At 47.0% G+C, this 27,858-nt stretch overlaps 9 protein-coding genes across 9 annotated transcripts; 2 read left to right on the forward strand and 7 right to left on the reverse strand.

The window, feature by feature from the left end:
- Positions 1 to 797: 797 nt before the first annotated feature.
- F9C07_5938 (uncharacterized protein) lies at positions 798 to 1,409 on the reverse strand (the record flags this gene model as incomplete). Its single annotated transcript, XM_041287263.1, has 1 exon — positions 798 to 1,409. The coding sequence occupies one exon, from the start codon at positions 1,407 to 1,409 to the stop codon at positions 798 to 800; it is 612 nt and encodes a 203-aa protein (XP_041150476.1).
- Positions 1,410 to 2,745: 1,336 nt separating this feature from the next.
- Positions 2,746 to 3,146, reverse strand: F9C07_2229788 (mediator complex, subunit Med22; the record flags this gene model as incomplete). The annotated part of the gene is made up of 3 exons (XM_041294844.1): positions 2,746 to 2,928; positions 3,008 to 3,076; positions 3,132 to 3,146. The coding sequence occupies 3 exons, from the start codon at positions 3,144 to 3,146 to the stop codon at positions 2,746 to 2,748; spliced, it is 267 nt and encodes an 88-aa protein (XP_041150477.1).
- Positions 3,147 to 3,366: 220 nt separating this feature from the next.
- F9C07_2281071 (Pre-mRNA-splicing factor Cwf15/Cwc15) lies at positions 3,367 to 5,101 on the reverse strand. The gene is made up of 7 exons (XM_041294845.2): positions 5,033 to 5,101; positions 4,955 to 4,977; positions 4,825 to 4,901; positions 4,489 to 4,776; positions 4,183 to 4,438; positions 4,098 to 4,133; positions 3,367 to 4,043 (listed from the first exon to the last, which is right to left on the reverse strand). Exons 1-7 carry the CDS (start codon positions 5,040 to 5,042, stop codon positions 4,026 to 4,028), a joined length of 708 nt encoding a protein of 235 aa, XP_041150478.2. The 5' UTR covers positions 5,043 to 5,101; the 3' UTR covers positions 3,367 to 4,025.
- Positions 5,102 to 6,489, forward strand: F9C07_2281072 (exoribonuclease complex, subunit Rrp45). The gene is made up of 3 exons (XM_041294851.2): positions 5,102 to 5,482; positions 5,542 to 5,661; positions 5,724 to 6,489. Exons 1-3 carry the CDS (start codon positions 5,319 to 5,321, stop codon positions 6,316 to 6,318), a joined length of 879 nt encoding a protein of 292 aa, XP_041150479.1. The 5' UTR covers positions 5,102 to 5,318; the 3' UTR covers positions 6,319 to 6,489.
- Positions 6,490 to 6,494: 5 nt separating this feature from the next.
- On the forward strand, positions 6,495 to 12,471 carry F9C07_2281073 (uncharacterized protein). The gene is made up of 3 exons (XM_041294852.2): positions 6,495 to 10,840; positions 10,894 to 11,197; positions 11,259 to 12,471. Exons 1-3 carry the CDS (start codon positions 7,923 to 7,925, stop codon positions 12,105 to 12,107), a joined length of 4,071 nt encoding a protein of 1,356 aa, XP_041150480.1. The 5' UTR covers positions 6,495 to 7,922; the 3' UTR covers positions 12,108 to 12,471.
- A 1,050-nt stretch (positions 12,472 to 13,521) lies between these two features.
- F9C07_2201030 (uncharacterized protein) lies at positions 13,522 to 18,817 on the reverse strand (the record flags this gene model as incomplete). Its single annotated transcript, XM_071509499.1, has 5 exons — positions 13,522 to 13,596; positions 13,703 to 13,976; positions 14,034 to 15,113; positions 15,165 to 15,522; positions 17,014 to 18,817. The coding sequence occupies 5 exons, from the start codon at positions 18,815 to 18,817 to the stop codon at positions 13,522 to 13,524; spliced, it is 3,591 nt and encodes a 1,196-aa protein (XP_071367050.1).
- Positions 18,818 to 19,323: 506 nt separating this feature from the next.
- On the reverse strand, positions 19,324 to 21,301 carry F9C07_1879328 (nickel transport protein). Its single transcript, XM_041294847.2, has 7 exons — positions 20,956 to 21,301; positions 20,867 to 20,877; positions 20,719 to 20,791; positions 20,584 to 20,669; positions 20,254 to 20,532; positions 20,056 to 20,201; positions 19,324 to 19,999 (listed from the first exon to the last, which is right to left on the reverse strand). The coding sequence occupies exons 1-7, from the start codon at positions 21,172 to 21,174 to the stop codon at positions 19,410 to 19,412; spliced, it is 1,404 nt and encodes a 467-aa protein (XP_041150483.1). The 5' UTR covers positions 21,175 to 21,301; the 3' UTR covers positions 19,324 to 19,409.
- Positions 21,302 to 21,429: 128 nt separating this feature from the next.
- F9C07_5947 (uncharacterized protein) lies at positions 21,430 to 21,696 on the reverse strand (the record flags this gene model as incomplete). Its single annotated transcript, XM_071511417.1, has 1 exon — positions 21,430 to 21,696. One exon carries the CDS (start codon positions 21,694 to 21,696, stop codon positions 21,430 to 21,432), a length of 267 nt encoding a protein of 88 aa, XP_071367051.1.
- Positions 21,697 to 22,199: 503 nt separating this feature from the next.
- F9C07_5948 (uncharacterized protein) lies at positions 22,200 to 23,153 on the reverse strand (the record flags this gene model as incomplete). The annotated part of the gene is made up of 1 exon (XM_041287266.1): positions 22,200 to 23,153. The coding sequence occupies one exon, from the start codon at positions 23,151 to 23,153 to the stop codon at positions 22,200 to 22,202; it is 954 nt and encodes a 317-aa protein (XP_041150484.1).
- Positions 23,154 to 27,858: the final 4,705 nt, after the last annotated feature.

A 27,858-nucleotide genomic window follows, 5' to 3' on the forward strand; every position in this document is an offset into this window, starting at 1 on the left:
GACAGGGGAGACAGGCTGTTTTTGCTTGACCTTCTGATAATAATATTTCAATTGTACTACCTTGTATTGATCTGAGAACTACCTGGGCTAATGGATACCTAGTAAGCTAGCTACTGAAGTTTTTCTGTGGGAAAATAATCGTTCACTATAGCGTAGGGACCTTACTAACCTAGCATCGCTGAAGATACACTATTCGGTGGTGTAGCTGATGGTGTGTTCAATTTATTCTGCCTGACAATCAACTATTCACTATCTTATCGCGATCACTATCAATCGATACATACAAACTATTTACATCTTTCTAGTAGACTGCCTCTTACTACTATTCAATGTGTCTTGAACGATGGTGTGGAAATTAGTAGTAAGAGTCTTGTTAGTTGTTATCTATAAGATTTGGTGAAGTTTGAATATGATGGTCTACTCGTGTCTTACACATATATATACTGTTTATTTGATCTATCAACCAACTCAGGAGCTTTAGTAGCTCATGGAAATATACGTCACATATGGCTATAGGTTGACATGATTATTGGAAAAGATATTGGGATCAGGGAGTGTTTCTGACCTTCAAATACCTAAAAATATGTGAATTGGCAAGGCTTATGCAGCCTATCGCAAGAATTAACGCAGGGCTTGGGAAGGAGTACATTTAAGTACACTGGTATCCAAAAGTACATTGCAATATAAATACTCATCCATCATATATCTTCATATATGAAAGGATGGAAGAAAAAAAGAAGAACCGAAACTAGTAAAGCACATATGGCTCACAACAATCCCCTCCAACAATCCCCAAGCTAAAGATCTTTTTTGCCCCCCGAGATACATTTGTCCCCCGTAGCAAACTTTAGATCGTAAAGCGATGGCCCACAATATTGCTTTTCATCCCAGGTGTCCTTCCGCCCTACAAGCAGCGATCCACGCCAGGAACCAGCGTGAGACATCCGGAAGCACTCCTGCTCACATATCCAATAAGCCCTGTCTCTCATGGTCTTTCTGATGGCGCCTTGAATGGTCTCGAGACTGGCGCTGGTATCGCACCACCGGCTGTCCTCGGTATGGGACTCGAAACGCCAATTGAATTCCTCTTCCTCGCCGGATATTCTTGTGCATGTGTTATAATCTGACAATTCTTTGATCTGTTCTGCGATTTTAGGGAGCCATGCATCTATGGCTGCTTCGCCGTTGCTGTAAGGGCAGTACGGGTAGTCGCCGATGTGCAGGATAGGGCACATTGTGATGGGAAGATCTTTCCGTCTCTCGAGGTCTCGTGCTGCGAGATCGTTTTCGGTTACGTTGAGATCGAGCGTATAATCGAGTTCCTGATGTGATGGAGGAAGAGATGCCGCAAGTGCTGGTGTTGCTTGCCAGCAGGCGAACGCGAAGAAGAGACTTTGGGTGAGTAACATGGTTAACGAGGCCTGTGATGATGATGGCAAGACTGGTCAAATTTCCTGACGAGAGGGCTGAATGGACTCGCACATTCCCTGGTTAATAATTCCAGTTGGAACGACAGATGATCATCCCCTTATTATATTGTATACCGTGCTTGATCTTATAACCCTGCCTCCCTGTTCTTGCGATAGGGGGTAGGCCAGTGATACCAAGAATATTGTTCCTTGGGAGATTGCTAGACAAAGAATATGAGTTAGAAATCGAAAAAGACTTCTGGTTAATATAACTTTGGCCTTGGCCCCGTTGCCCGACGCCCCGTACTAGTATAGCCTTATATTTCACTGGACTAATGTGCTCTTTGTGTTATCACAGAATCCTGAGTGGCCCCATGTCTTGTCAAAAACCCTAGATCAGACAATATTAGTCTTTTGATGAGACAATATAGTTCGTGATGTAATACCTCAGGGTCTGTTTCCATATAAAGCACGTTTCACTCCACCGAAGCCGTCTACATACAACACAGTGGGACTATAGGTCCATAGCCATAGAAAGGAGAACAAAGGAGATATGGCGGGGAAGTAGAGAGGGTAGTATATATATTATTGTGGACTATTTCCATATTCACATGACCCTGCTTAAAGGATTGAGGCTTGATAATAGTAGTGCCTTGCAAAGTAGAAAAGGTTGGCTAATATAATCTCAATGTAACTCTGGCTCGAGGAATAGAGTATTCTAAGTCATCACAAATATGTTCCCAGCTGGGTTAACTGGGTAGTGGCGATTGACTGACAGAAGGTGTCCAAGTTCTTTGGACGAACATGCTTAGAAACGTGCAATATTGCTCGCCTGGGTCTCCAGGGACGAAGCCCGTGGGGCTGGGTGATGGGGGTTAGCCCCCTGCTCCTGACTGTGAGGAAAGTAGACTACCAGGTAGTGCTGGACAGCCAGTTTAATCGGTAGTGTTGATACCCAGCGGTAGCAAGGCCACACATTAATTTCAGCCGGCGAAAGGGAAGGCCATGCAGCGGGATACTCGTAGACCCTTTGCTGATAGATGACTGGGAGTACTGGACCTAGTCCAGAGACGCCTTGGTCTCGATAGCGATATCGACAATAGCCCACCAGTGAAATTGACGGCCCTGGCGGAGTGAACGCAACATAACTCTTGTGCTAAGAAGTTAGAAAAAACTAGTATGAGGTCAAAATTGTAGTGATGGGTATCTACAATACAAGCAATAATGTACAATAGAAATAGTAAGCCCCTCCCAGACGCCAATGATGCAATATCTATAAAACCATGCCGGAACCGAAGCCCAGAATAACACTAGTACTCACATATCACCAATAAGATCATTTAGCCGGTTTCAACAAACCACCTTCCTCGATGGCCCGCTGGATAGCATCTGCGTCCCTCTCTAGCTCCTCTCGCCGCTTCACATCCGATTCGTCTTCGCCGAGAGTGTTGAGCTTTCCAAAGAGCCAGGTTTCTTTCATCGTACGGGTCAAAGAGAGAATATCTTCGGCGGCGCGGACCTGTGATTGATCTGGTTAGTGACGAAGGCTAGCGCTGCTAAGGTCTGCACAAGGTAAATATGGATGTACGTATACATACCAAAGCAGTCGACTCCACGTCAAGTTGGTATGTTTCCACTGCTGTTGAAGTATGGCTGGTACTCTCGACCTGTGTGTTATTGGATCAGTTCATATTCTCATTATAGTGCAAGGAGAAGACAGACCGTTGCTGTTGCCATTATGTTCTCGAATCTTTGAAGTAATTGAGAGATATTGGTATTGATGCGATCTGCGGAGTATGTTGATTAGAAAATGCGGGTGGGTGGATGAATGATAAAGTTCTATCTGTGTCAATGTGGTGGTATGGGTTGCGCACAATGTAATGCCTTGGATGTTGGCTGGGAGTCCATATTTGCTTTCTTAGGGTAAACTATTCAGTGATGATGTTTTTAGTAGATAGATGTTGGAGCGATAACTGATAGAGATAATTGCTATCTGCGATGAAGGCGGCTTGTATGGCGGTGGAGATTATTGCCGACATTATTGTATCCGTTGATCATTACTTAACAGAGGAGTGATACATAGATGGCTCTAAGGATACTCCATACAGCAATACTGACCCGCAATTACTTCTTCATTGGATGTAGATGTGCAATAGTGCTTGCAATTTCAGTGTACATTAGCTGTAAAGGTAGTCTGGCTATGGACCATGGTCGGTTTTTGAACAGAGAAAAGGGATCTGGCAAGCCATGAAAACAATGCAAACTATGAGTAACTCCAGCGACATTGATAGAGCCATACGACGATTCTCATGAGATTGTGGCTCCAGTAATGGAATACTTTCGATCATTGTACTCCACTCTCAGGGAATACATTGCCCACCGCATTCCACTTGTGCCAGAGGACCCTCCCAAACAGATAGATCAGCAGGACTCTGACTGATATACGAGCCATTATGTGGGAGTGGTATGATGTAGGCATCGACTCGGCGCCAGGCAACTAGATCAAGACGGTTCACCAAACCATCGGAATGTTGTTGAGCCATTTTGTATTTGTATCAATGACATCATCTTACGATGGTGCATCCAATGTTTAGTTTGGATGTAACTTCGTGCAACTTATCTGACATACTTGCCCTACAGGTAAGTGTTAGTAGAAACATCAAAAAATCATGATCAGGTACAACCTACCATAAACCTCTTGTGGAAGTCCGATCGCAACAGATCCTATACTTGATTAGCGCCAAGTCAACACGACCAAGCTGGGCAAGCTTACGTTGACAAACTCCTTTCCTCTCTTATCCTCGGTTCCCCTGGCTTGATTTTTGAAGACCACGTCGTCATCCCAGCGGCGTTTCAAGTTGAAGTCCTGAGCGTTAAGCAGCGGGTTTCCTTTGGCAATATCATATTCCCGTTTCTCTTCCTCTTCAGCAGCGCGTTCGCGCTCTTCTTTTTCCTTCTGTTCTTGTCTCTCCTTCTTGATCTTTTCCAGTTCTCGCATCAACTCGGCGGCCTCATCTTCTTCATCGTCACTAAAAACTTGTCAGCATAGCTGACTTGCCTGCGAATCCAAGTAGCATACCTTTCTTCTTCGCTACTGTCATCCTCCGACCCATCTGAATCCGCATCTATGTCCCGCGTCTCCTCTAGTATTCGCCGCCGTTTGGCTTCTGGATCTTCGTCCTCCGTCCCAACTGAATCACTGCCAGATGGACCGCCTTCTATTTGGTGTTTGGGTGCTGCGCTCTCAACAGTTGGTTCATTCACGGGGATACCCCTCTTCTTCGCAAAATGAGCGGCTTCGGCTTGGAGCAATTCGGCGCGCAAATCGCGTTGTTGAGCTTCGCCTTCACCACCCTGGCCGAGTTGACTTGAACATATTAGAGGAAATCACACCCACAGTACAGATCCGACTTACCGAGTCTTCAAGTGCGTATGTGCTGGGAGCAGTCGCTGGTGGTATGCGGGGCCGCGCAAGGCCTCTTTTCCTTGTGCCTGTTGTCCGTGAGTCTATATTCAAGTATTCCCGGATTGAAGTAGAAGCATACTGGATCGAATGTGGGCCTGTGTGCTATATGTAGATTAGCGCAATGTCATCGCGATATTAAATCTCAAGATTTTCTCACCTGTAGTCATGGTGGGCTACAGAATCCGCGTTTTGGAAATTTCCGATGGTTGTCGTTCAAGGTTGAATGACCGCCGAAGCAGCGCTCCGCCGACGGCCTCAGGTTAGAAGCTGAATCAGCGAGTGCACACCGCCTTTGGACTACGCTACATGTGATTGGGTTTCTGATGATCGACAGTCTTAGGAACAACTTTGGCCCGCTCTTCAATGACGCTGCGGAGTGCAGGAAATTTCTATAGAAAGTCCGTCTTGCTGACCCCGCTGGGGCCGAGTCCGCCTCCACAACCATGAACAAAGAAGCACCGCTCTCAATTGCCGAGCGCGACTTCATCCTCAATGCTCTGCGTGAGGATGTAAGACTCGATGGCCGTCAGGCCGATCAATTCCGTCCCTTAAATGTGTCGTTCGGCGAAGAATACGGGCATGTGAAGGTCCAGCTTGGCAAGACCAGGTGAGTTCTTAGTGCTCGAGGTTTAGTCTTCAGAGATAGATGTTAATCTCAGCTTACAGCCTCATTGTCCGCATCTCGTCTGAAGTTACGAAACCCCATGATGACCGTCCATTCGATGGAATCTTTACTATTGCCCTGGAGTTGACGGCTATGGGCTCTCCCGCTTGGGAGAATGGCCGGTATGTTTATGTCCAACTTATAATGCCGGGAGATATATAGTTAATGTATCCTGGGACAAAAGACAGGGCGACCTTGAGACATATGTGTCCAACGTCTTAGACAGGGTGATCCGTCATTCGAATGCCCTTGATACGGAATCGCTTTGCGTTTTGAAGGGTGTCAGCTGCTGGAATGTTCGGGCAGACGTGCACATCACAAACTACGATGGCAACCTGATTGATGCGGCCTGTATTGGAGTTATGGCGGGCCTTCAGCATTTCCGTCGGCCAGATGCCGTCGTCAAGGACGGTCAAGTGATCGTCTACGGAGTCGACGAGCGGGTCCCAGTCGCATTGAATATCACCCACAAACCATTATCGGTCACATTTCATACCTTTGATGAAGGAAAGCGGGTCATTGTGGATGCCACTCGGAAAGAAGAGCAGGCCTCTGAGGCGGACGTGGTCATGGGCCTGAATAATGCAGGCGATGTGTGCTACCTCTCGAAGTTCTCTGGGTCCCCGGTTAGTGCCATGGTGTTCGTGAATAAGTCATCCGTTGCACTTGAGAAAGTGAAGGAGATCAACGGCATCATTGACAAGGCGCTACAAGCTGACCTTGCAAAACGGGCTAAGGGCGGCTTGATAGAGGAGTCTAGAGCAACGAACGATCGGTAGACATGCGAACCTTTCATAATTTTGATCTATCTTTTCAAATGGGAATCAATGTGCTTAATACGCTTAAGATTTGTTGTATTATAGATATCAAATAACGGAGTCCATTTTGCGTGTTCTCGGTATTACTCAAATTATTATCAATGATCGTCCTACACGGACAAAGACCTCCCTCCACCTTTTTTTTTTTCTCCTTGCCCTTTACCTCCTTGAGTACAGACGTCTTGACAGTAGATAGGATACTTTGAGTTGTGGCCAGGCAGCAATCACTAGTGGGACTGTATCTCCCATCTGTTTCAAGTAAAATTGGACCCACGGTGGAGAGAAAGTGACAGATTTAATTTAAATATGCAACACTCGGCATTGCAGCACTCATGCGTTCGGTGGACGTTCTAGAGCTGGCTTGTCGTTACAGTTTCTAATACTGGAAATTCTCGATGCTGAGAGAGTTGGAGGCATCACAGTGACATCTGAACTGTAGGAGTTCTCGTAATGAGAGCGTACAGATCATCTGGTACATCTACATCGGGGAGACTCTACAAGAGTGTTGCAGCTCCTGTCCTAACAAGCGTTCTTCCAAACCAGCATGCGCTAGGGTAATTATTTGGGACTATATTTATTACTAGTAGGATTTAGGGAGAGAGATCCTAGTTCTTACTGGTGTGTATCTAGAGATTAAAATGGGTTGTATTGGTTCCAGTCTAGTAAGGAAGGTTGAGAAAGACTCGGGAGACAAGACAATCCAGAAGAATTAGCAGACATTGAAAGGCCTGTTCGGGATATCAGTCAACCTAATTAAGAATCATCTATAATCATGTATAAAACATGACAAAGCGAGATTCTCGTTGTCCTTGGTCAAGTTTCAAGTATTTCAGGAACTACGAAGAATCTGTCTCAGTTGGCAGTTGTCAGCCACGTTAGGTGGAAAATTTCCGACAGATGCATACCAGAGATCTCTTGTCGTCTCGTTTATGAAGAACATTAAATGGTAAGTCTGGGATGGCGGAGTGGGGAGCGAGACGCGCATCGTCGAGGCGCAGGGACGCTTAATTTGGATTTATTTTTAAACCCATTGGCGAGACAGGAACGAATTAATTGACTTAATTTATGTTACCAGTTCCTACCTATTTTTATGAGACTAGTCAAGAAATGAACTGAAAGAAAGAAAGGAATAATCCGTACGGAGTACCCAGTCAAAATAACTCAGGAGCTAATCTCATACTATTCTACTAAGTATTACTGACTAGTACAGTAATCGAAGGAAGATCCCCAAAAATAAAGAAAGAAAAAAACCCCCCCCAGCCACTGACGGAGATCCAAAACAACACCGCCCAAGACTAGCGTTAAAGCCGCATCCCAACGAATAATAAACCTTCTTCCAGGCAGTCGTCAGATTTCCTTCTCCATTCTGTCACCTTCGGTTTCCGTTCGCTTCAAGTTTCATGATTATTGGTTTTTTCTCTTGCACTCCCTTGCGCAATCCAAAACCCCAGCTATAGTCGTTCCATACTTGCATCGTCTCGCTCCTTTTCCCTCCCTCATTCACTGTCGATCAATGCTCCAGGGGCATAACGTTGCTCTGACGGTGCCTACCCGCCTCGAGCATCATGGCCAGCGGTAGGCCTCCCGGTCACCACCCAGCCGCTGGCCGCGATGACGACCTGCTGCAGCTGGAGGATACGACCCCTATGTATAATCCTGGGCAGGGCCCGCCCGTCAACGACGACCATTTGTTGCGACAGTACAATATCGATGACTCCGATTACCCCCAGGCGCGACCTTCAGTTTCCTATGACCAGTTTGTCGGCGGACAGGCGCCGCCGCACTCCGGTGCCCATGCGACAGCCTCCGCGCATCCTCCGCCGCAGTCCGGGGCCTACATAGGCGATCCTTACATGGGGGCCGCCAGTGTATCTCGAACCTATTCTCAAACCTCGGGCTTGGACAACTACCGGCGCTACTCCGTCGACGAATACGATGATGGGTACTACCACGTGGATGATCATGATGATTATATGCATTCCGACCATCGTGTACAGGAAGCGAATCAGCGGAATAGTATACTGGGCTTGGGAGGCGGGCTAATGGGAAGAGCAAAGCACATGCTGGGCATGGGACAGGAATACTCGGACATGAACCTTCCTCTCACGGAGGCCGGTGCAAGGGCGGCACGAGTTGACAGCACCGAACACACCGAGGGGGCCATCCCCCCGAGTCAGAAAAAGTCGAGGAAGTCGGATTTCAAGTTTGGTTTCGGACGGAAGAAGGTCGACCCTTCGACTCTCGGACCTCGCATGATCGTGCTGAACAATCCCCCGGCCAATGCCGTACATAAGTTCGTCGACAACCACGTCTCCACAGCGAAGTATAACATCATCACCTTCGTTCCGAAGTTCTTATACGAGCAATTTTCCAAATACGCCAATTTGTTTTTCTTGTTCACCGCTGTCCTCCAGCAAATCCCAAACGTGTCACCGACGAATCGTTATACCACAATTGGTCCGTTGCTAATTGTGTTGTTGGTCTCTGCTATCAAGGAACTTGTAGAAGACTATAAGCGACGCTCGTCTGACAAGTCTCTCAATTACTCGAAGACTCAAGTTCTGAAGGGATCGGCATTTCATGAGACGAAATGGATCGATGTCGCTGTGGGAGACATCGTTCGTGTTGAGTCGGAGCAACCCTTTCCTGCCGATTTGGTTCTGTTGGCTTCTTCTGAACCCGAGGGCTTGTGCTACATCGAAACCGCCAACTTGGATGGAGAAACCAACCTAAAGATTAAACAGGCGATTCCGGAGACTGCACATTTGGTAAGCCCCGCTGATCTTAGCCGACTGAGTGGGCGGGTTCGATCAGAGCAACCGAATAGCAGTCTTTACACCTATGAAGCTACCCTGACGATGCATGCCGGAGGAGGCGAGAAGGAACTCCCTCTAGCACCGGACCAGCTTCTTCTTCGAGGAGCTACCCTGCGAAACACGCCGTGGGTTCACGGTATTGTCGTTTTCACTGGTCATGAGACGAAGTTGATGCGAAATGCGACAGCGACGCCGATCAAGCGGACGGCCGTGGAACGCATGGTCAACGTTCAGATCTTGATGTTGGTCAGCATTCTAATCGCTCTTAGTGTTATCAGCTCTGTCGGCGATCTTATTATCCGACAAACCGCGGCCGACAAACTCACCTACCTTGACTATGGCAGTACGAACGCAGTAAAGCAATTCTTCCTGGATATATTCACCTATTGGGTCCTTTATTCCAATCTCGTCCCAATATCGCTCTTCGTGACTATTGAAATCGTCAAATACGCCCAAGCGTTCCTGATCAATTCTGACCTCGATATCTATTACGACAAAACAGACACTCCGGCAACATGTAGAACGTCGTCGTTAGTCGAAGAACTTGGGCAGATAGAATACATCTTTTCAGATAAGACAGGAACCTTGACTTGCAACATGATGGAGTTCAAGCAGTGTACAATTGGTGGCATCCAGTATGGTGAGGACATCCCTGAAGATCGACGAGCCACTGTAGAAGATGGAGTGGAGGTTGGGGTACATGACTTTAAGAAGCTCAGAGAGAACCTACAAGGTGGTCATCCGACAGCAGACGCGATTCATCATTTTCTCACACTTCTCTCTACTTGCCACACCGTTATCCCTGAAAGATCTGAAAAGGAACCCGACAAAATCAAGTACCAGGCAGCCTCTCCTGATGAGGGCGCTCTCGTTGAAGGTGCTGCGACGTTGGGTTACCAATTCACAAATCGGAGACCTCGCTCCGTGCTCTTTACAGTAGGGGGCCATGAGTATGAATATGAACTGTTGGCTGTCTGTGAGTTCAATTCGACGCGTAAACGAATGTCAACGATCTTCAGGTGTCCAGATGGGAAGATTCGGATCTACACCAAAGGTGCAGACACCGTCATCCTTGAGCGTCTTAATCCTGACAATCCCATGGTCGAGGTGACTTTACAGCACCTGGAAGAATACGCTTCGGAAGGTCTCCGGACTCTTTGTTTGGCCATGCGTGAAGTTTCCGAGGAAGAATTCCAACAGTGGTACCAGATATACGACAAGGCTGCAACGACTGTTGGTGGAAACCGTGCAGACGAGCTCGACAAAGCTTCTGAGCTTATTGAGAAAGACTTTTACCTTCTTGGAGCTACCGCTATCGAGGATCGATTGCAGGATGGAGTTCCCGACACTATCCATACGCTACAGACTGCGGGAATCAAGGTCTGGGTTTTGACAGGTGATCGACAGGAAACTGCTATCAATATTGGAATGTCTTGCAAGTTGATCTCGGAGGACATGACACTACTAATTGTTAATGAGGAGACGTCTCAAGCTACCCGAGAAAATTTAACCAAGAAGCTGCAGGCTGTTCAGAGCCAGCATGCTTCGGGTGAAATCGAAGCGTTAGCTTTGGTTATTGACGGACGCTCTCTGACTTTCGCGCTAGAGAAGGACATGGAAAAAATGTTCCTGGACCTTGCTATTCAGTGCAAAGCTGTAGTCTGCTGGTAAGTTGTCATAGCCTATTCCTATGAGACGCTCTGATGCTGATAACTCCCAGCCGTGTTTCTCCTCTACAGAAGGCCCTGGTAGTCAAACTTGTGAAGCGTCACCTCAAATCCTTGCTTCTCGCTATCGGTGACGGTGCGAACGACGTGTCCATGATTCAGGCCGCACATGTTGGTGTTGGTATTAGTGGTCTTGAAGGTCTCCAAGCCGCTCGGTCCGCCGATGTGTCTATCGCTCAGTTCCGTTATCTCCGCAAACTTCTCCTTGTCCATGGGGCTTGGAGTTACCACAGAATCAGTCGTGTCATTCTGTATTCTTTCTACAAGAATATCGCCCTTTACATGACACAGTTCTGGGTAAGTGATGTTCTGACCTCCCATCCACTGATGAGTCTGATAGCAACTGACAACGACGTAGTACTCTTTCCAAAATGCTTTTTCCGGTGAAGTTATCTATGAGTCGTGGACCCTGTCCTTCTACAACGTCTTTTTCACCGTGCTTCCTCCATTCGCGATGGGCATCTGTGATCAGTTCATTTCTGCTCGATTATTGGACCGGTATCCTCAGCTGTACCAACTTGGGCAGAAGGGAATGTTCTTCAAAAGGCACAGTTTCTGGTCATGGATCTTAAATGGTTTCTACCATTCCTTGCTACTATACCTCGTCTCGGAGTTGATTTTCCTGTGGGACCTTCCGCAAGCAGATGGCAAGGTTGCTGGCCACTGGGTATGGGGATCTGCCCTGTACACGGCAGTCCTCGCCACGGTCCTTGGAAAAGCGGCACTGATCACTAACATTTGGACCAAATACACATTCATCGCGATCCCCGGATCAATGGTGATCTGGCTAGCGTTTCTTCCAGCATATGGTTATGCCGCACCCGCTATCGGTTTCTCCACGGAGTACTACGGCACCATTCCCCATCTCTTCAAATCGCCTATCTTCTATCTCATGGCTATCGTCCTCCCATGTGTCTGTCTTCTTCGGGACTACGCCTGGAAATACGCCAAGCGGATGTACTACCCGCAACATTACCACCACGTCCAAGAGATACAGAAGTATAATGTACAAGACTACCGCCCACGCATGGAACAGTTCCAGAAGGCGATCCGCAAAGTGCGCCAGGTTCAGCGCATGCGCAAACAACGCGGCTATGCTTTCAGTCAGGCTGATGATGGCGCCCAAATGAGAGTCGTCAATGCTTATGATACCACGAGAGGAAGAGGGCGCTACGGTGAAATGACTAGTTCCAGAGCCTTAGTATAACGATCTGATTTTTGTTTTTTTGCCTTCATTCCTGTTCATTGCATCCATGTATTAGTTGCATTTGCTGCGGTCTGATGACCGACCTCCCTTTATCACTCTCTATCTACCTCTTACTAACCTTATCATTCATCTTCCTTCTTATCTCTCATTTTTGGGCTATATTACACGATGGTCCTACTCTTTGCTTTTAACTATCTACGTTCCCCCTTATCTTCTCTATGAGCCAATGTGAAAATCTTGAATTTTGTGATATCAATTTCTTTGACTACACCACTTGATGTTTTTCTTGAACATGGATGACTTGTGATGTCTAGATAGGTTAAACAGACATGGGTGATGATGCATTACCCATCTTCTGTCGAAAGGTTCTTCCACGTAAGTAAAACTGTAATTGCGGCCAACTCCATCGTAAGTTGTCTACTTGGTCTCCATGGAACGCGACCAGTCTGATCTAAAACTACCCATGGGATACCAAACTAGGTAATACTAAAAAAAAAAAAAAGAAACCAAGATCTCCCTCAAACTAGTATAGATATACCTGAAAGGCCTACTTAATATCCAGTAAAGATTCGTAATGCTTCACTACTAATACAAATAGTCTTTAGACGTACAGGCAAACATTTATCACGTTGAAAGTTGAAATATATGGACAGTGGCTGGGATCAAAAGAACTCAGCTGTATACAGGGGAGACTTACGGGCATTAAGTTGCCCATTGGGGTAAGGACGAGAGATTCTGAGAAAGACTTGAGCGTATCATCCTGATATACACTTTCTTCTATTGCAGAAACTCGGTCTACCCCTTCTACTCGTAGTCTGGTCTAGTGCCTCACTTGTGTTGAAAATTAGTCTACTTAGCATATAAGTTAAAGTCATGTATTATATAATATGTAAGGATATATCGGCTCTCATGATAGAAGAACAGTAATAGACTAAGGAAATACAAACGATATCGAATCATACATATAACCGTCTAGGATCCGGCACTCCAACATCCCTAGACGTAAAACAGCAATGGTATATAGTTCCCCCCTGCCCCTCCACAACCGGCAATAAACTTCTTTCCTCTAGCTCCAGAGGGCTATCCCGAAGCACTTCCTCACCAGGCCTTTCCCCTTCAGCCGATTCCTCTCTCACCTCTTCCCCAGGCATAATAACCTCTCCTTGCTTCCCTGACGCACCAGATATGACAACCTCCCCCCACATCAACGGCTTCAGCGCCGCATCTTCGTCATCCAACGGAGGATGACAGGCAGCGCTGATGGCCAGACTACAATTTCCGGCGAGCGGCATTTGAGTCGGGAATCGTTTGAGTGATAGTCCGAATACGATAACCAATGCCAAGCCGGTGAGTGAAAGGGTGAATATCATTGCAATAGGTGACATTCCACAGGTGGATATTGTTTTTGTTTCATCTATAGTACCGGCTGCGTCGTATTGATAGACTCGGACGTAGAAAATGCTCTCCGATAGGAGCCAGTGGAGTATAGCTGAGATTGTCATTGTTGGGATACTGAATCTATAGGGTAGACTAAGGAAATATGTGGAGCGTTGTTGGCCCTCAGGCCAGGATACTCGGAGATATCGACGATGCACTGAGTAGCTGGTGTATTCAGCGCTTGCGAGCATGCAGGTTAGGATGCTGTTGATTAGGTAGTAGAGGGATGAGAGGATGACTTGTGGGACATTGGAGAGAAGGGCCATGGCGAGAAGGTTGTATGTGGTCAGGTAGCGGAGCATTGTCTCCGGACGCGCTTCAGAGAAGCCTAGACTCCAGACTGTGGAGATACTGGTGTTCGGTAGGTATTCTCCGACACCGAGGTATGCGAAGGTTGTGACAGCGGCTCCACATGTGAGGCATACAATACACCTTTAAAGCGTTGTGTTAGTATACCAAATCCAACCAGAGGAGGTGGAGATGTCCTACCAGGTGACGGATAGAGCCCAGCGTCGTCGGCCCACTGCGTAATGCCATCGTCTCCGCGGAGGCAGGGTTCTGGATTTCATGGGACGAGGCTTTGTAAATACTGACTTTGCCTCCTTTTGGTCCACCCACGATCTGCCAAGTGTGGTCCGGTCGGGATATTTCATGAATGATGTGATGGCATCGCCAACAGTGAAGAACAGCTCCTTGCGGCGGATTCGGATAGTGAACATGATGCAAATCACCTTGACGGCGTTGCACAAGATAACCACTAAACAAATCGCTGGACTGTACATGACTCGGCAATGCTCCTCTACCTTCTCACTCAAGCAGTGGTCTACCGAATAATACTGTGGGGGTGAGACTGATAGTGTGCGACTATCAGTCGCACAGACAGAGTCAGACATGTACACATTGAGTTGGGACTCAAACCGCTGGGTCTGCCAGCTCTGGCTCTGTATAAAGCCCAAAGTATCATTTACGGTATTGAAAGGAGACTCCAGAAACGCCCCCAGATCCATGATATCCGCCCGCGTGGACTGTGGTAAAGATGAATATCGCAGGTCGGAATAGTTCTGTCTGGTAAACGCAAAGCCTGTCCCAGCGACAACGATATCGTTGCTAGCGAAAGGTTCAGCAGTTACTGACCAGCCATTAACATGTTTAAGAACGGCAGATTGAAGACACTGTGACGTCCCTGAGCCAAAGTCACCATATAAGTCAGTATCGGGCCCAGTGCACATCCAATCAAACGGGTTTTGATTATCATCCACCGAGGTTGGAGGGCTACCAACGCCAACAAATAAACCCGGTGAGCTAATTGAACTGTTGTTAGTCACAAGGAGAAGGGTCCGTCGATTGGTCAGAAACGCTGCTCCATAGGCCTTGATACAGTCCTCTTTGCTTAAGGACTCAAGTTCTTTGCCCTGGTACATCGCCTGAACCTGTACAACATCTTTTCCCACCAGGTCCTCATAGCAAGCACTAGTAGTCGAATTTGTCGATCCGATAGGACCGTCTGGGGAAACCGCAACCACGCCATATGCATTTGAAGACAGCGCAGAGAAAACAGCTGCGTTGTAGCTGCATCTTCATCAGCGCTTGCCGTTAAGAGATACAGCTCCTCAAACTCACAGGATATGAAACGGCAGAGAAGTCAGAACAAGTAGACACCAGATAATAATTTGCACCCAACTCATAACCCTCAAATTAGCAACGCTCGGAGTCCCGATGTCCAACCACTTGCCGTGGGCATGCACGTGGTCGACATCCTTACGCGAGGGCGCACTCAAACATTGCATGCAGTAATTACTCGTGCCGAGAAGAATAGTGCCAAGCACATTGATCAGGATGTGGAATCCTGTGGACCAGCGTTTGGCCTTTTTGCAGTTCCCCTCAAAGATTGTCTCTGCTTCAAAGGATCGGGAGGATTGTTGGGCTCGCGACGCGGCAATGATAGTGAGGAGGATGTTCAAGAATAGGATCGATGCTGCTGCACATAGGCAAATGGATGCTCCGTTTTTCCATTCATATCCTGTTCGCGGTTTTTTTACTTTCTCGTTGGTCTTGGACAGACTTGTACCTTCATCGTCAATGCTGGCTCGATCGCTCGGTTGTTCAGTATCGTCCATGTCTATCGACGCCGTGTGGTACCACCACAAACCTTGCGGGCATTTGGTTGAAACAATAAGGTTATGCTATACAGGACTGGCTATGACCTGACGTCCTTATGTCTTTTATTCAATGTCGGGTGCGGTGTGGAGTCAGCCTTGCTCAGCCTCGCTCAGCCCCGCCTGTCGATCATCAACCAGGGTAAGCAATTAAGAAACAAGAGAAAGAGAAGGGTCTTACCTTATTACACTTTTAGTGCTTATCACCTGGCCCTTACATATGTTCAACTATACAAGAGCATGAGCTGTTAGAAATCAACATTGTATCGTCTTGCAGTCTAAGACAAGATTATAGGAAAGATTTCAGGTTTAACATAGTAGCTCTTTATATAGATCCACCATACTCCGTAACAGTAAAGGTGATTCGTTAAAAAGTGTAGATATAATTCTTTATTGTAAAGATAATATGTCTTGAAGCCTATACTTCCTGGGATTTGCCAGAGCACTGGCACGTGATGAGCCTTTGTCTATTGCTCTATAATTACTCTATACTTACCCTTCCCTTCACTTGCAAGAGCTTCAACTTTCCATCTCAGATACTACAATACCATCATCCACCTTCTCACCCGCTGAACACTAAAACTCAGGAACTTAATAACCCTATACAGACTACAAGGAACAATGACTCCAACAATCAACTCACCCACCATCATCCCCAACCCACCAAAAGACGAAGAAAACCAGAACCCCAGAAACCAAGAGTACCAGAAACTCAGCAGAGCGAAAGACATGGGACGAAAAACGAAAGGCATGGCGGAAGGCCTTCGGAGCCCGAATGAAAGAAATCATCCCTGGTCTCGTCCTCGGCAATGTCATGTCCTCACACAAGCACGATATGCTTCCCGAGAATAGTATTAATGCTATCGTCTCACTTACTGATGCTCGGTGGGCATGGTGGAGGGGGCCCACAAGAAGAGCGGGAATTCCAGAGCATCGTCACAAATGGGTTCAGTGTGGGAAACTAGTCCAACATGAAATAAGCTACCACTGTAGTTGGTCTGACAATTCAGCTTATAGACTTGAACGAAAGCCTTGCTGTTAACGCGTTATATTGTTTTATCTTTGCAGTACCAAGTTATACAAAAGTTGTAGAAGCTATCTGGTACACCTCTCCACAGGAGGCCTCCAACCAACTCCCAAGCCCTCCATAACAAGCCTTTCCCTTTCTTCCCACGTTCTCCCTTCCCGTTCAAGATCAATCACTTGTCCTCCAGTGGTACGTTCCCTCACCCCGCTAGAATCGAATTTCCACCCTCGCGATTTCTTCGCGTATCGGCGTAGGTCCCGTTCGAAGGTAGTATCGCCCGACCAACCGAGGATGGCACATCCAACGGTGCGCCAGGGGGATATGATGATGTCCACACGGCGGTGGGGATTAGGGTTACGTTTCCGTTTCTGGCGAGATTGTTCTTCGGCATTTGCATCAGACGATGGAGTGGGGTCTGCGTCGTCATCGAAGTTCGGGTCTTGCCATACGACAAGAGCTTTGTCTAGACTGTCGAAATGTTTCCCTGTATCGTCTCCCTTGTAGGGTAGAGTCTGTTGATCCCGGTTGGATGTGGTCATATGCAAGGCTAGAGTATGCGTGATCCAGCCTTCTGATTCGAGGCTACCGACGATATCAACGACCAGGTTCTTCGTTACAGACTCGTCACGGTGAGACAGGACGAGATCAACATCACCGCTAGCCTCCTTCCCACGTCGATACCCACCCACCACAATACATTCAACCCCACGGCCGTCGTACCGAGCATCTGGACGGACGAGATTAGCGTGTCGATGGATGATCTTGGCGATATCCTCGACTTCGTGACGGGGTATGCCCTGCAGGAACTCATCGTAATATTTCACGCCGATCTGCTGCACGCGAGAGAGGCTGTTCCAGCCGTGTTCGACTACGTCGTCTAGATCTCGCCATTGGCGGTAGTAGTAGAAGTCACGGGCTGTTTTGGCGCCTACGCCCCAGATATTGTAGAATTCGTGTAGAACTCTGAGGACCGGGTCTGTATCTAGTGCCGCCGCGGCTTCGATGGTGCCATCTTCGCTTTGCTGGTATTCGGCGAAGAGGTTGGCGATCTTGGTATCGCAGCCCGGTAGGGTGAGGATCTCAGACGGACGGCGGAATTCGTACGGGTAGGCGGCTATTGATGCAATGGAAGTGCTATAAGCTCGCACGCCAATCTCGTCGAGTGTTAACTCTCGAATTCTACGGATTTTCACTAGTTGGTTGATGAATCTTTCGTTGGGTGGGTGGAGAGGCGCAGAGCGCATGCAGGCGTATAGAATATGGTTCTTGACCCAGTCTGGGGCTGGTGGTAAGGGGGCCGTTTCTTCGTTTTCAGATGTAGTCTGTCGGTATAGTTTTGGTGGGCGATGTTGGCTGGATGGTGCTTCGTGAGTTCGGCGAGAGAACCGGCTAGATGGTGTCGGGGGTGGCTTAAATAGGGTATCTTTCTTTGCCCTTTGTAGTATATCGCTTGCTTGGGATGCTACTGCCTCTGTGCCGTTGGGTTTGGTGGCAGGGCGCTCGACCTTGCGAGCTTCGTATACCACGAACGGATCGAGGGGTACAAGCTCTTTTGATTCAACGCATGAGTCTAGCCATTCTAGACGGACAACTCGGAGTATATCTGCTCCCTCCCCGGAACCTGAACCGGCGGATGATCGATCAGTTGATACGGACCTCGGTCTCGGTCGCTTTAAATGGTTGCCGGTGCTGTGTTTGCTCCGCACGCCGTCTTCTTCACTCTCTGTCTCCGTACTGAGATCAACCACGTCCACCTCCGTGACGACTTCCACAGGTCGCGGGACGGGTTCATGGTTGCCGCCTCTCTTAGCTGTGGTTTTCGAAGCCGAATGATCAAGGTCCTCTGTCCATACACCGCGGGATCTAAGTTCCAAAGCGGCCCGTTTCTTCTGTCCGATTTTGCCGAGAATCAATCTCGCCTCGGAAATATCGTATGTCAGGCTTGCGTCTCGACTGACAAGACTCTCTTCTACTTGATGCAGTGTTTCCAGACCGAGATGAGTAGGCAGCACGAATATGGCTGGACAGGAGGAGAAGCTTGGTCCGTGACCGTCGTGTAAAGATGAGATATCGGATAAATTATCAGACATAGTGGGGTGTTATTTCCATCGCTCCGTGTATATGTTAGTGCATTGTATATAAGGTAATGAACAGAGGTGTATATATATAGAAATTCAATATAGATGTGACGTAGAACAAGTCAAGCATTAGTCCCCCATTATGCACGTTAAGTTGGAGATGAATTGTCATTAAGGGTCAGACATCATTGTTTTTTGAGTTAGAACCTCGTATATATGCGATACGAACCCCGCTACTAGCAGAGGTTACTACTCAATTGCACACCTGCAGTAGGTAATCGGTGTTAGATGTGAGTAGGTAGATATCATAGTACGATATCTTGATCTCTGAGTGGGTTTTGGTGTCTCGTCTTGAAGAATTTTGGATGGATGGCTGTGATGTCATTAAATATACTTCTGCCTGAGGCAGACTTCCGTCTACCGGAAAAGGCATCCATGATATTCTTTATGAACTTCGCAATGCATCATACAATATGCCAGAAGAAGAACCTTTTATTTTGTCATGTCGTGCATATCCCAAATAGTTTCATACTCATGTATTTCGCCATTATCCAATTCTAAGTTCATGTCAACAACATGTATTTAATGCATGTCATCAATCCACTCAAGCAGGTCCATCCACCGGCTCCACCGCAACCTGAGACGCAGGCTTCTTACTGACAGCACCGTAGCTAGGACCGGACGCACCACCCCGTTCTTCTCCCAGGATAGGAGTCTCGGTTCTTGGTGCCGCGACATTGTCCCGGTTTCCCTCCTCGTCTGTCACAATGGTCTTTCCGTGTCTTCTGGCAACCCATCTCCTCCATGGCTTATATACGACAACACTTAGACCACCGATGATGATAAACAATCCGCAGATACCACCGCCAATAGCATCGTAGTAGTCTCCGGCTGTTTGCACGCCATCCCAGAATTTACCAGTGGGCTCGGCGACGTTGAGCACCAGGGTGAGAAGCTGAATGACACCGATCACGATAGCGACGACGACAGTCAAGCAGGTCAGCACGATAGAGTAGTACAGGAACGCGATAGGGTCGCGGTGGTTCTGGGAGGGCTGAATTTCGTGATCCTCGCCGATAAGTGGCGTCTCGGCGGTAGAGCTATCTTCTTTTGGTGGGAGGAAATTAGCAGCGGGCTGAACATATAGCGAGAGCATGAGGGCTCCATCGGTGGTGTCGAGGAGGCACATTCCAGCTAGGTGGGTGTTAGTAAGGTTATTTACTAGTTAAGTATATTGCTTTTAAACAAACCTGTGAAGAGGATCGGGAAGATCAGAATAACCCAGAAGTCTGTGCCTCGCGCAGCTTCAACAGAGGATATCCCAAGTAGCGCTATCTCCGAAGATGTATCAAATCCAAGACCAAAGAGAACACCAAGCGGGTACATCTTCCAAGGACTGGGAAACGGTTAGCCAAGCTTCATTTCACCTCTAATACGGTGCAGCTTACCGGTCAATCAATTTGAACATCCGTTTGAGTACATTGAACAGGACTCCGCCTCCTTCAATCTTCCAGGCTTCATCTTCTTGGCCCTCTGAGAGGTCTAAAACTTTCTGCATCTGCTTGTACAGCTTATACAGGATGTAGAAGTTCATGAGACCTAACAAGATGAGAAAAGCGGCACTGACAGATGTGCCAATGATACCGCCGACAGTACTGAAGCTGTCAAAGCGGGATGACACGGCGGCTGCAGTGGCAGCCACAACGATAGATGTGACGATGACAATGCTGGTAGTTTGTCAGCCCTGTCAATGGAATCAAGGGAACAAGAGCACGCACGTTGAGTGACCAAGGGAGAAGAATGTTCCCACGGTTACGGGCTTCTGGCCCGTGGCCAGCAGCCTACGCGTCATCAAATCGATAGCCTAACATTGCGTGTCAGATGAGTTTCTGTGTACAGTACAGAACACATACTGAGATATGATCAGCATCAAAGGCATGCCTCAACCCTAAGGTATACGCGAGGACGGCATTGGAGACCAGAGACCTATAGCATTGTCAGCATCGACAAGGGTTTCATATAGCACAAATGTCAAGCTCCTAGTTGGGTAGGACGACATACGGATAGTAACGCTGAGAAATATGTTAACGGATATCCTAACATAGAGAGCCAAGTCCAATGCCTTCGCCACGACATCGAGAATAGCTTACCAGAACAACAGCAACCGCAATCCATACCGCTACATTGATAAATGCAATGAATAATATGATAGCAAGAGCAGGAAAAGGGATCTTGCGAACTCCCGGTATGCGACTATGGGAGCGCTCAGCATGTCGAATGAGTGATTTCGGCGTCCATTTGCTCTTGGTATCGACACTCTGGGAGTCTGACATGGCCTCCGAGAAGCTAGGAGGGGATGATTCCCTCATGATGAAGAGTCTCAATTGACGAGATTGGTTCTCGCAGGCGGTTGTAATATCCCGTCCCTTCCAATATACGGTCTATCCGGGGGTTTAAAATTCTGTATCTGTCGCGTGAGTGTGGTGGATGAATCTTTATTTCCTATGTGGGGTAGGAAGAAAGACGATAGATAAGAGTAAAATGTATTATCAATAATGACAGCCAATGGTGGATCCAAGAAAGAAAAAGAGCCAAGCGAACTGGACGAAGTCGATCTGAGCAAATTAAAGCTTGTTTCCTCGCTTGTTGGCCGAGTTCCATACTTCGACTCCCTTGCGCTTCTCGCGGTTTTCCGATGGTTTCCGACCTTGGATCAGCGGTGTGAGAGCAGGATGACCTGTGAAAGCGATATGATAGGCGAATAGTATACTTCTCTGTACGAACCTCGCATTGCTTTTTGTCAATCTCAGGCCATACAAAGTCCAGAGTTCATGTGGAATGTGACGGCCGATGACTGCCGATGCCCCACCAAATCCACCCCTCTTCGGCATCGTCAGTCGGAGGCTACCGATGTGACTCTACTCCACTACGCAAGAACTCGTGATAACAAATGCTTCCAAATGTGTCAATTCGATTTTTAAGTCTATGTACACGTTGCTACCTTTTGACAGGGGCAGTCTTTACCATCCATCGCCCCTCTTCTATCCTTTGGGGGGTGGTATGTAGAGACGGACTGATTCCAGATATCGCTCTGGGGAGCGTGGAAATACTTCACGCGTCAACAAACGTGAAGAACGATATCCTCGGAAGGGTTCATACTCCCTAGATTTGAGTTACGGCGTTGGTAACCAAGGCCGAGTTGGCCGGTTCGCCGATATCTTGGGCCAGATCCACTTGGGATCGGCATGTTTGACAGATGATGGACGGTTACGAACCATCTCGGAATGTTCTAGCCGCAACGAAGCAGCACGCTCGGTAATCTGTCAACTTGGGGATAGGAAAGTAAGGATTAAGCATGCGATGCCGGTCGACATCTAGCTGTCTACTTCCTAGATCAAGCGGCGGCGAGAACAGTCGGCGACGGCGTCCATTTGGTGACGGAGGGCTTAGTCTGCTGCAGATTGGAATTGAGGATGTTCCACTCGTTCCTCGTAATCGGGGTAACATCAGAAGCAGACTGTGGGGTCTTGGGTCCCCGCTTAGCCGGAGCAGCCCTATATCTCGGCGGATTGGCCTCTATGCGCGCCCGAACGGTGCGCTTCGGGGAGTTCCGGCTGCTGTGCTCTGCCCGCGCGCGCGGCGGCAGGATGATCCCTTCCTGGCCGAACTGCTTCTTATAAGTTTGGGCGATGTGGGTCAGGAGTTCATCCCGCACGTCGAGCTGTTCATATACGCGGTGGAAGAATGCTTTACTGAACGGGCGACCCTGAAAATCCCCAATAGTGCGATGCAGGAGCTGCACGCAGGATGTGACGCAGGACGCTTCGGGATTTTTGCCTTGGTTGGAAAGAATGCACAGCCGGCGTTTGAATGTGTAGATTCGGTCTACATTGAGCAACGTGAGGCCTTCTCGGCTGAAAATGACCTCGTTTTGCATGATCGACTGTTGGACCAGGTACTTGTTGGCCTGACGCTCGTATTGACTGCGATTTAGCGCGTCGGTCCAGCTCTGACCCAGCGAGAACTTGCTGGCGGCTTTGACCACGGCACGGTAGACGGCTCGCCATGTTTGTTGGTCAAGCTCGTCGATGGGAATTACCATGAGGTCGGATGGTTCACCGGTGGGATATGGCTTTCCACGACCCACTAGCAACGTGGCATGCATCATTTTCTGCTCGAGTTTGTAGGAGATGTACTCGAGGGCGGGAAGGATTGAAGGAGGGAGAGTCTCCGAGTCAAAGGTAAAGTCGGGAGAAAGGGGGCTAGAGATCATATCGGTTGTAAGACTGCGAGTAGGAGAAGTGGGCACATATAGACCCGTTGGACGTGGGAGACGAATCACACCCATGGTGGATGATTGATCAAAAGAACAGATGAAGTATAGGATAGGATTGTTCAGAGAGAGTAACGTGGTTCCAAACCACGAACAACCCCAGGTTATTCTCTGGAGGGTTTGATGATGAAAAGGAGAAGAGGAAGGAAGGCCTGGGGAAACCCATCGAGATCTTATTATATTTTTTTCCTCGTCATGCCAGATGGGATTATTGTCATGAGAGTCAACACACCAAATTTGCTCTAGTTTGGGCCTTCTAATCATAGCAAATTGTTGCAGCAATCAGATTGGATTCCAAGGGAACGGAACCCAATCCAATGGCCCCATCACGATAACCTTAAGCGCCGACTGTGACGACTTTACGACAACTTGCAGATGGTCACCCACTAGTCTTGCAGGATCAGCATATCCTTCCAGTATGATTGGTGGAATGGATACGAAAATAGTATCAATTAGCCGTGAAATTTCCTCGTAAATTCAGGGTCATTGGGGGGAGGTTCGGACTAAATGTTCTAAAAATGGATAACCCTAACGACCTCACCCGGATACAACCATCACATACCACGATAGGATAGAGAATATTCACTTCACTGACACAGAACCAACACTTCTACTACTAGTGATACCCCTCTTTCAACGCATCCCCCTCTCGACCGTATAGCCGGATCCAAGCGGGCATCCATCTCGCCCAAGGATTGGCGCCAAAGTTCGTCCACCCCGCCCAAGGCCGACTCAACCGTCATTCCATTCCAATGATTACTCGACGCGTTGCTCCTGCGATATGCACCTGCAGCCGTGCTCAGCCTTAGGGTAAGCACTTGCAGAAACTATTGAAATCCTGCATATGTCCGGCGGTTGACCTCTGGTTCTGGAAGGAAGCTCACATTTAGTGTTGAATTTAGCTTGCGCTTATTATCTCCGGTCACTGATCTTCCTGTGGTAATGGTGTGTACCCCGCTCTGAGTGATATTTGATTCGTGGCAAAGGATCTCTTGTGGCGTAATCAGCTGTACTGTTGGCATAAATCATGGTGACTTTACTTTACTCTTCCCGAGGTTCGCATGCGGGAAGGTGGTGGATTGATTACATTCTTCTCTCCAACTAGTCATCTTGATTGTATCATTTCTTACGTGTAGACATGGATGGAATCGTTGGCGCTATCTTTCTTTGGCCTGTTATACCGCGTGTCCGTGATCTTGCATTCCTACCGGTCAACCCCATGGCTTAATAGATTAACCGTGGACATATCGTCATTAGATTCGTTACTTCTACCCTCTCCAACCCCCACCCAAGCTCTTAATAGTTTTATGATATCTGAGTGGTTGGACCCGCCTCGTGTGAAATCGGGGTCTGCGGGGAAATAGTATCTCTCGCGGGAGGATTCGACAGCTTCTGCAGAGGATATACGACAAGCATACTTTGACAATCCATTGTACGTTCTATACAAGTTTCATTCGTCGATGGAAACCAAAATTGTTCTCTGGAGCAGTTCCCCCACAGAATTAAACTACTCCTTTGGCAATGCATTATGGCTTGAGTGAGGGGCCGTATGAGCCTGGATCTGAGAATAGATGGAAAGAGCTTGATCGTATGTTGCATGTGAAGTCCAGCCATCCTTGCTCAGGATACCCGATAAGGCATCCCAGAAGTCTTGTACTTCATTCCAGCCTTCACCATCCTCATAATGCTTGCAAATTTCTTCAGAGGAGAAGTCGATGGGGCACTTAGCTATACGGTATAATGAATCCCACTTCCTTTAAACATCTTTCAGTGAGCATAACTGGTCAATTATACAAGTTTATCTCATGACTTACTTCTATATCCTTATTAAAGACTCTCGTAATGGCAAGATATCTCCATCCCATGTATTCCCTACAAAGCGGATGGGATTTGTTATTGTCTTGCCATTTGGATACTGGAACACTTTGCTCAAAATTGGATTTCGTTCCACCGTATAATTCTCATAGAGATATAATAGGATCGAGTTGGTGGCTTTGTCCTTAACAGCACTTTGCGTATTTTCGTCTAGTTGCTTGAAATTTTCAGGTAGTTCGAGCATCAAGTCACCGTTATAGTCGAGAAAATCAGGATGACGGCCCTCTAGGAACAAAGGACCGCTCTGCCAGTCTATGATGCTAGTAATATAACCGCTGTCATCGACAAAAATATTAGAAGTGCGAAGGTCTAGATACTATAAGAACAACCCTAAAATATCTTGCTCCTGTGGAATTAGATGAGGAGCAACAGATAGATATCTCTGGAGAAGAGAAACATGTTTAGCGGAATTATTCTAGCTATGGGAAACGAATAACGGATTATTTAAAGAACGCGGAATTGTATGTTTCTGAATTTAAGCTATCTTTTAAAAAACAAAAGCCTGTATGTAGTCAATCGTAGAAGCCCCTGTATACAATTATCAATTAAACCCAGCGAAAAAAAATAACGAAACAGGCGTATATAGTCCACATTAAATATTTATATCGCCTCGCCCCTTACTCTGAATTGCTGTATCTACCATCGGCCCGATAGAAAATATTTCAGCAATATTATATTTAAGCTTATGCGACAAGTTGTCTCCTTCGACTATTATAAAATAAGACCCAGGAGGTGCGTCTTTCCTATATAAAAAAGGTAACCATATCTACTCTAGTTAGAAAGCATATAAAACTTTGTTTCTTAATCATAAACAAACGTACTCGAAAATTTTCAACGATAACAATTTATATTAAATAGTCACTATATCCTCCATTGTCTGAATCTTACGTCCAAGGTCCATTTCTATCCAAACGTCTGCGAGATCTTTACCTGGGGCATGTTCTATAATAATATACTCAGCTCCGACACGGTTTATAGAGTCTATCGCAGAATTCCACGCAAGAACTTTAAAGACTGGAAGATAAAATATAGCTTTTAATTGAAAGTTATGTCAGATCACTAATCTACAAATCTAAAAAAAAAAATAATTAATATGATCGATAGTAAAAGCTACTTATAAAGTCCATTAGAGTAACCTCTAAGGCTGTTGTTAAGAAAGCTGGCCCAGTATTCAGATTTAAAATTCGAGCGATGACAGTCTTCCCGTTGCCCATAGTGAGCTTGAAAGACTTGTTATATGACCCTTCCCCTATCTTTGCCATGCTAACACAGGACCCAGAGGATGATAATTCCGTAGCAATTTTCTGCACTTCGAGTATATCAAATTCACGGTACCTCTCTCGAAGCTGCTGCCTCTCATCCCAAATCCATCGTCCACTAGTATATCTAAAGAAATCTTGTGGATTTCCTACAATATTAGCCATCTGAAGCTGAGGGTGTTGATAGGAATAACATCGGCTTGAGAGGGGTAACAGGAAGGTCTCTCTCGACAAATTTGACGAATTTGACAAAATACTCCGATTCCCTTTTAACATGCGTGGGAATATAGGCATGGTTATTACAAACTATCAGAGAATCATAGGAAGGTCATCGCAGGAGGCGTTAGCTCAGTCTAGGAGGTGGTCTCCGTGGGTATTAGTCGATCACCTCTTTAACCACCACCGCCATATTACCTCATTCAAGGAACGCAATTAGGACACTATATTATCATTCTCTTGTGGTGCACGAAGGTGACCGTTGGGATATGGGGGTATGATGTCTGGGCGAGTCTCATTAGCGGAACACTTTACTATCAACTCGCTTATAATGCCACTCAAGTACCTAGACTGGATAATATCACAATCGCTTCATAGATAAAGAGTCTTCCGGCTACATTTCAACCTTCAATCAGTCTACGACTTGATAGCAAAACCGCTCGCTACCTATCAAGGATGAGACGTTCTCCTAGATAGTTAGAGAAAGTTCTACTATCGGAATCCGCAAATTTAGTTGTTCATAAACCACCATACCCCTTTAGACTGGGTAGGGGGGTTCGTATTAAATTCTAGGAGCAAAAGAACTAACTTCGATAAAGACTCAACCCAGAAAATACCTTTAGAGAATGCACCTTACAGTAGCAAGCTTAATTCAGCTTAGCATACATCATCTTGCTCAGTAAAGGGACTAGCATTCTTAGCCAGGTAATTACATGTACGTAGATAGATTACCATCCGTCTATACGCAGCCAAGTCAGGAACGAAAGGCTGTGTCGAGCTAATCAGCCTGGTCAACCTATACACGCTAGAAGGTAAAGATTTGCGCTGCATCAGTTAATTATAGAGAGATGGGTAACATGATGGAGGTATTTTATTTTGCGTCAGGGATGTGAGATGAATATTCCTAGCTTAGATCAGAGCATTTTTCCGGACTAAAAGGCCACCTGCAACGCTTTTTTCCAACGAAACTACGAACTATTGACCTACCACTACAGTAAACTTATGTTTCCAAACATCCGTCAAGATTAAATATTTCGCTGCACACCAGCCAGCGTGTGAGATAACCCAGAGCATTAGGTATATGCGCTCACTCTATCTATGCGTATTGCATAAAATCTACATTGCGCGAGCAAATCGCGCAGTGATGTACCTACTCGTAGCTTTGGTGGCGTGTCTATGACCCCATTTAAGCCTGGAATATCACCTGTCCAATATAGACGGGCCGCCCAAAGCAGTTAGGATTATTCCAGAGCTCTTATACGCCAAAGTGTTAAGATCACTCTGTGAGGTTGATGCAATTTTGGATCTAGCTCAATCATATGTTTATTGATATTCCTATACGCTCCTGGGCCCGAGTAGTCAAGGCCTCG

The sequence above is a fragment of the Aspergillus flavus genome, chromosome 7 (assembly GCF_009017415.1).
Source record: "Aspergillus flavus chromosome 7, complete sequence".
Classification (NCBI taxonomy): domain Eukaryota; kingdom Fungi; phylum Ascomycota; class Eurotiomycetes; order Eurotiales; family Aspergillaceae; genus Aspergillus; species Aspergillus flavus.